The following is an 8170-nucleotide window of genomic DNA, read 5'->3' as shown; positions in this document are numbered from 1 at the left end:
TAGGAACCATATGGCATGCAGCTGCTATACTTTTAGGAAGTTTTTAAAGTTTAAACACCAATTGACGTTTAACCTAGTTAAACACCACACTGTGTTGAGAAAATGCACAAATGAACTTATAAACACCAATTGGCGTTTAACATTAAACACTTGTTTTACCAGCAGGGAAAAAAAGAATTTGCTCTCACAACTAACGATTTAGTTAACATGGACATAACAAACAATTTTAGTTGCAGGAGCAAAGAATTTGCTCTGGGAAGCAAAATTCTGCTGTCACAACTAACGCGTCGCTATGGTAACAAATGCGTTTGTTGTAAGAAAAAATCCTCGTTTAGTAACCAGAACAGTTGCATTTGTTACCATAGCCGACCATAGCGACGCGTTAGTTGTGGCAGCAGAATTTTGGTTCCCATAGCAATTTCTTTGTTCCTGCAACTAAAAATTATTTGTTATGTCTATGTAAACAAAATCGTTAGTTGTGGGAGCAAATTCTTTTTTTCCGTGAGTGCCCTGCTAAACGGCGTTGCCGGCGGAGCGAAGTGAAGCTGGTAACTTCGTATTGCGGAAGGGCGGGCCTGCTTGTTCAGAGTGAAAAACGATCGCAGAACGCACTGTAAAACGTAGAGTGACCTTTCTTTCCCTACAAGGCATTGTTATAGACAAAGAGGCTGATCCCTGGTCGCGAAAGCGATATGCGTTTCTGTTGTTTTGTGATTTTGTTATGTTGGCAATTAATTACCATGGGGAAGTAATTTTCAACTTCTTTCGTCCTTTGTTTTTTTTTTGTCCCCATTTTGCCCATTTACTCGACGCCGCTTCTCGTGCGTACGAAATATACCTAAGATCTACCATGCCGTTCTCATGCGCAGGCTTGCCAACGCACAGACTGCAACGTGAGGCGTTTTAGAAGCAAGCGCTCATTTTAACTTTGACCTCAGTTATCTTTCAAACGGTAATAATTGCTCGAAAATTAGTTTCGCAGCCAGTTTTGTAGTGCTCTGATCAGAACAACATTTCTCTGACTCACATCAACCCTATAAACTTTACGATTGGGAAGGTTGGATCCCCATAAGTTGGGCCGTGATCTCCCAAACTCCTGGGGGCTACTCCACTCGACTGTAAGGCTTCGCCTCTTATTCTTATTCAGATTCTTTATTTTTATTGCTTGGCGGCTCAGCCAAATAGAGCGACGTATAGGCTTTATCGCTCTGCTAGAGCAATTTTTGCGAAATGACTCAAAATGAGACTTATTCGTAACCAAAAATGTCGCGAAAAGTTACTTCAAACGAGCGATGTAATTAATTTCGCTCCCACAAGAGTCGTCAAATTGGCTTCACAATATCGCTCTATTTGCATCGTATTTGGCAACTCCTTCACTTTTAGTGCGTGTTCCAGTTCAATGAACAAAATTATTCCTTTATATTGCGAGTGTGATTCTTTGCAGAGAGTATAATATTTACCAGGAAACATGCTGTTCACCTCTTCGCCGTGGTTCGTCCACACCAGGTCGATCGTTTTCAGGAATTCCTTTCTGTTCTTCAAAATATCTAGTATCATGACATTCTCTTGATCACTCGTCCACGGTTGTTCAGGAAAGCCGCAAAAGCCCACGTGGCGGAGCTGTGGCAAGCCCTGTCTGAAGTCACCACTGTACATGTCCATGCGCAGCGTCTCATCAGATATAACCAGGCGCTGCAAAAAACATTGGGTATGAAGTTAACTTCGACCGATCGAACACGGCCGTTTCTCCTCAAATTTCATTAAGTTGGGAAAAAATACACTCTAAATGTAGAAGGAATATTTTGTCCATAGAAATTGAACCGATTCGTGCACATCCAGACAGAAAGGATGCAATATTGTTCCTTAAAATGGACAAAATTGTGTAAAGCCTCACACAATTTGTTTAGATTTAGGAACAAAATTGCATCCCTTCTGAATGTGCACGAATCGGTTCAATTTCTATGGACAAAATATTCCTTCTACATTTAGAGTCTATGAGGGTGTTTGACGTGTTGCCTAAGTGTCGGACATTCGGCCTGCTCTCCCACTGGCACTCCCACTGACTCCAAAGCACCGGAGCGACCCACATCCGAGGCGTGGATGTAATAATTAGTAATAGTTACAGATAATGGCATCGGAGTTTAGTTCTGAAGAAAGACTAAAACAGCCCTCCTGCCCGACAGGGCACCCAAAACTTGTTCCGATCGTATAGGACGTTAATAGTCCTCTATTTTAAAAAGGGCATTTTCGGGATTTTCAATTCTGCAGTACAGAATGGAAACTAGAGCAGGAACGGAGTTTATTCGCAAAAATATTTACACAAGAGAACGATGTTTGTTCCCGCCTCTACACCAACTGTTCGCGTTTCGCGCCAACTTTTCGTTCGGAAAAAGTTGAGTTCTTGTACTCTCGTGATACAGTTCTCACTCTAAATGTAAAGGGACAATTTTGTCCGTAGATTTGGAACCGATTTGTGCACATCCAGAAGGGATGCAATTTTGTTCCTAAAACTAGACAAACTGTGTGAGACTTAACACAATTTTGTCCAATTTAAGGCACAAATTTGCATCCTTTCTAGATGTACACGAATCGGTTTCAAATCTGTGGACAAAATTGTCCCTTTACATTTAGTGTGATACCAACCCTGCAGCTGGACCCATCTTGGCTGGGGGGGGGGCTGATTAACTCCGAAACCCGAACTTCATAACCCTTTGAACGACTTTGAGCCCCTGTAGCTCTGCGTGTAAACCCGCTAAAAACGTTAACACTCCGTGTTAACAAATAAACGATCCGAATCCGAAAATCCGAACCAAAATTATTGCTACTAATTAAATACGTTATTGCTTCCTAGAACGAGAGTAGTTACGACTCTTTGTTCTGATATTCACCGCCTTGTTAGTTGTTCTCGTCCGTCTTTTCTGACACTGACCTTACAAAACTCCCAAGGCGGAACACAATAGGGGACTAACCCTTCTTATGAGTTCCCTTGCGAGACCAGGCAGTTTTTGGGCGGGTGAGCGGCGACGTGGTGATCGCCCTCGCTTTGGACGAGCGCTAGACCGAGCAAGCAGAGGTGCACACTCTAAATGTAAAAGGACAATTTAGTCCATAGAAATGGAACCGATTCGTGCACATCTAGAAAGGATGCAATTTTGTGCCTTAAATTGGACAAAATTGTGTAAACATGATAGTAGGACCTAAGATGGAGAACCGGCTTGGGGCCCCGATCAGCTACGCCACTGCGCGTAGCGACGTGTAACTCCCGTTCAAGAGAACTTACACACAAAAGGAAAACTGTTGTAGAATCTAGAATGTCTGCTGATTTGCCGCACATAAAAATAATTGTCGAACAACAGTCTGGAAGTGGAGATATGGAAGCCCAAAGTTACGCCGCCGCTGTCGCGGAGGCGGCGCCTCTGAGCGTCACCGCCTGCTGGCAAGATCTTAGCCGTTCCGGCAGTGTTTTCTTTCTTCTTCTCTATCCGGGCGTATTCTCGTTGTTTTCATTTCTCAAATAATGAAAATGCTGCACTATAGGGGGCATATTTTATGTCAAACTCCTTTTGATATCAATATTTAACGTACTCGGAGTGGAAAGAAGAAGAAAAAAACTTCCGCATGGCTAACAAGGGAACCTTTTCAGGTGTAAATCTCTTTCGATTTCGATTTCGTTTAAACTTGGAAAATTTGAAGGTTATTTATGTAGAAATCGGATGGCACTTGAAATTTTTCCTAAACCTGACATTTAGTTTTCCCCTATATAAGGTAGGAGTAAGGTGTTAGAAAAAAATATTTTTTTAAAAAAATGTGAAGCAGTGTTCTAAGGGGTAACTCGTCAAAGTAGTGCCCTGTGGGCCAATATTTTGACCGTTTTGCTCTATTTTGAACCGTTAAAGCGGTAGAGAGATATTTGAAGCAAAAAACAGTGTCAGGCTTAAGTAAACCCCTAGTAAATGTTAAGTTTAGGAAGAATTTCAAGTGCCATCCGACTTCTATTATAATAACCTTTAAATTTTCCGAGTACCAACGAAATCGGAGATTTACACCTGAAAAGGTTCCCTTGTAAGATCTTGCCAGCAGGCGGTGGCGCTCAGAGGCGCCACGTCCGCGACAGCGGCGGCGTAACTTTGAGCTTCCATACCTCCACTTCCAGACTGTTGTTCGACAATTGTTTTTATATGCGGCAAATCAGGAGACATCCTAGATTCTAAACCAGTTTTTCTTTTGTGTGTAAGTTCTCTTGAACGGGAGTTACACTCTAAATGTAACGGGACAATTTTGTCCGTAGATTTGGAACCGATTCGTGCACATCTAGAAAGGATGCAATTTTGTTGCTTAAATGGACAAAATTGTGTAAAGTCTCACACAATTCGTCTAGTTTTAGGAACAAAACTGCATCCTTTCTGGATGTGCACGAATCGGTTCCAAATCTACGGACAAAAGTGTCCCTTTACATTTAGAGTGTACACGTCGAAACGCGCAGTGGCGTAGCGGTTTGGGGCCCCATGCCGGTTCTCCATCTTAGGTCCTACTATCATGGTGCAAAGTCTCACACAATTTGTCTAGTTTTAGGAACAAAACTGCATCCTTTCTGGAAGTACTAGAAATTGTGCAAAGTCTCACACAATTTGTCTAGTTTTAGGAACAAAATTGCATCCTTTCTGGATGTGCACGAATCGGTTCCATTTCTACGGACAAAATTGTCCCTTTACATTTAGAGTGTACACGTCGAAACGCGCAGTGGCGTAGCGGTTTGGGGCCCCATGCCGGTTCTCCATCTTAGGTCCTACTATCATGGTGCAAAGTCTCACACAATTTGTCTAGTTTTAGGAACAAAACTGCATCCTTTCTGGATGTGCACGAATCGGTTCCAAATCTACGGACAAAATTGTCCCTTGTGATGCTTACCCTACTGGGGCTCTATTATTGTCCATAGAAAGACGAGTTTTTGTTTTTGTACACACCTCAACCAGCTGCAGATTGGAATCTAGCAGGTGCAGATTTAGTGAGAATAAGGCATGCTTGTAAAACGGATTAAAATATTTTTTTTAGTGGACTTAAAATGACTCATTGTGAGCATCATCTTTCAAGAAAATGCATATTACCAAGAAATTTTGTGAGTAATACTGCTGTAAATATAAGTTCGTCTTTGCATACGAATTGTCAATAACGGGCTGAGAGTGTAATTTTAATACTGTGGCGTCATGATCATGACGTGGACGTTGTACATTCAATATAATAAGCATTGTGTCACACAAAATATGTCACATTCGTTATAATGTAGGTACGTCACGCCTACCATCACTGAGCCCTTGAAGGCAGAGCAATGCAAGGAAATACCACGTTATGACGAATGTGCCATCGTGTGACATCATATTGTAAGGAACGTGACCCAATTCACACAATTCACATCATACGCACTCTAAATCTCAGGGGACAATTTTTGTTCATTGCAAGATTCATCTGTGAGTGCATCTGTGAGTCCATAGCCGCAGACAAGAGATCTATGGACAAAAATGTGTCATTTTAAAATGTGTTCCAGGTGGCAAAAAGGATCATTCCTGAAAGTTTCATGCCGAAACTTTAACCCTAAGGTTCCAAAATGGCCGATATTCAAAAAGGGGTTGCGTGATTGCGGGGGTGGTTTGGCCGGAGGTTGCCCGATTCGAAAACAAACACAAGGGCTGTATACAGGGTACTTCCCCAGAGGATATAGAGCTCGATTTGACGAACCTCAAAACTCACCCCTTCGAGAGGGGGGGGGGGTGAGTGTGGAAGGGGGTTAGTTGGTCCGATCGCAATTTTGCTTACACCGTTCGAATGAGAACAAAATTGTGGGTCGACTCACGAAAAATCTGGTCTTTCCGAGGACTTGAAGTGCCAATTTTGGAGTTGTTACGGCCGGTTTTTTCACCCTCCTCCACTCTAGGGGGTGCACTCTAAATGTAAAGGAACCTTTTTTTTGTATCTTAAACTAGCAACAAAATGTTTGTCCATAGCCGCAGACAAGAGATCTATGGACAAAAACGTGTCATTTTAAAGACAAAGTGTGTCATTGGAAGGGACAAAATGTTCCTTGAACAAATTGTCCCCCCCTTGGAAACAAATTTGTTGCGAAAAGAGGGACGGATTCAAACGTTCACTCGCTGGGACAAATGTCTTGTCCACGAAACAGGAAACAAGTTTGTCCATGAGGATACAACAAAATTGGAATTTGTCCTCTCTAACGAAACAATTTTTTAACTTGTAAAATGGACAAAATTGTTCTTTTACATTTAGGGTGTGCACAGCTCGTTAGGGGTGGCCAACGGTTTGCGCACTTCCTGAGCCTCGAGATGAATGATTGGGACGCCTGCATGTCAATTCTCAGCTACCTTACTCAAAAAAACATAGAATCTACGTCAGATTGAAAAATCCGCCTGCTTATGTTGATGAGCAGTGTACACTCTAAATGTCAAGGACAATTTTTGTAACTAGCACCGGACTTCTGCGTGCATAACTGGAATCAGATACAATATTGTGACTTGCTAGTCACTAAATGTGTGTTGGTAGTTACAATATTGTATCTGAGCTAGTTATGCACACAGAAGTCCGGTGCTAGTTACAAAAATTGTCCTTAGATATTTGGAGTGTACTACAAAATTGAAATCCGTGACGGTAGAAACAATGTCTCATTTTTTGAGGGTAAAGGGAAAACTTTGAGGAACTCCCCTGGTTTGACAAAAAATCCCCAGATTTCGAGGAAGTCTCCTCACAAAAGGTGGGATTCTTCCGCATTTTCAGAAGATTCCTCAAAATCTGAGGCGAGTTTGGAGAACTCTTCCTTAATCATAGAGATTCCTCAAAGTTTTTCCTTCTTCCTCAAAAAATGATTCATTGTTTTTACTGTGGTCCTCTCTAACGGAGCAATTTTGTAACTTGTAACCGTTCCCTCGTTATTGACAAAATTGTTCTTTTACACTCTAAATGTAAAGGGACAATTTTGTCCGTAGATTTGCAACGATTTCGTGCACATCCAGAAAGGATGCAATTTTGTTCCCTTAATTGGACAAATTGTGTGAAGTTTCACACAATTTGTCTAGTTTTAGGAACAAAATTGCATCCTTTCTGGATGTGCACGAAATCGTTGCAAATCTACGGACAAAATTGTCCCTTGACATTTAGAGTGTACATTTAGAGTGTAGGGTTCGTAGCATACGGCCTACTTCGTGGTATTTCTCGGGCCATTTCGGTTATTTATCGGCTACTTTGAATTATGTTTTATCGGCTATTGCGACATTTTGGGTCTATTTCGATCTATTTCGCCTTTATTTCGGACTATTTGAGGAAAGGTGTATACGAACTATTAACTAGTAAGTGACTTCCCCGTCGCTTACAAGTGAGGAATTTGCATCTTAATGATGGACAAAAAAAATAATTGTCTAGAAAAGGGATGCTCACTCGTAACTTGCTGGATTCAAGTCTGTATCCGGTTGAGATGTGCACAAAAACGCGTTTTACTACGGACAATAAAAGTCCTTTCAGAGTTAGTGTGTTGACATTTAGAGTGTGCAATGCGAGGGGTCTACAACTCGTATAATCAATAGTACACGACCCTATAATCACTTATAATCACGTCTATAATCCATAATCTTTTATAATCTTTATCTATAATTTATAATCATTCTATAATTTTATAATTCCTTATAATTTTTTGTATAATCTGTGACATTTTTGTATGAAATAACTTCAAAGTCAAAATATCACTAGTAAATGAAGGAAAAGAACTATCTGGGGAGCTGGAAGCGATGCCGTGGACAAGTCTGACCAAGTGTGAGCTTAGTTCTTTCCCTAATCTACCAAAAGTTTCGAATCCGGTAACCGATTTTGGGTTTTGACTCGAAAATAAAGGTTATTCGTGAAGTATGAATCCACTCCAAATCTTTGCTCTGTGTCTCAAACGGTTTACGAGATACAAATACCTAAAATTTTGAGGCAAAAACTGCGTATTTGAGAGGGGGTAAAGTATAATACTCTAAGAAATCTTTGCAATAAAAACAAAGATGACTTCACCATTGGAAAGAGAATTGAAAACTGATTCAACCGACCATAGCTATAAAGATTGGATTTTTGTTTCCTACCCTCCCATGTGACACGGCGATATCGGGCGATGATGAGTCGCCTGGAGGTT

At 41.2% G+C, this 8170-nt stretch overlaps 1 protein-coding gene across 1 annotated transcript in view; it reads right to left on the bottom strand.

Moving 5' to 3' along the window:
• Positions 1-8170, bottom strand: part of LOC113215457 (uncharacterized) — a 44991-nt gene that overhangs the window by 15719 nt on the left and 21102 nt on the right. Inside the window, exon 4 of the mRNA XM_052269959.1 lies at positions 1461-1692. Within this exon, the coding sequence (XP_052125919.1) occupies positions 1461-1692 (232 nt within the window). The remainder of the gene's footprint in view (positions 1-1460; positions 1693-8170) is intronic.

This window comes from Frankliniella occidentalis, unplaced genomic scaffold (genome assembly GCF_000697945.3).
Source record: "Frankliniella occidentalis isolate FOCC.00 unplaced genomic scaffold, Focc_3.1 Scaffold5, whole genome shotgun sequence".
Taxonomy (NCBI): domain Eukaryota; kingdom Metazoa; phylum Arthropoda; class Insecta; order Thysanoptera; family Thripidae; genus Frankliniella; species Frankliniella occidentalis.
The sequence above is the reverse complement of the archived record's forward strand: the minus strand, read 5'-3'. Positions and strand labels throughout refer to the sequence as shown.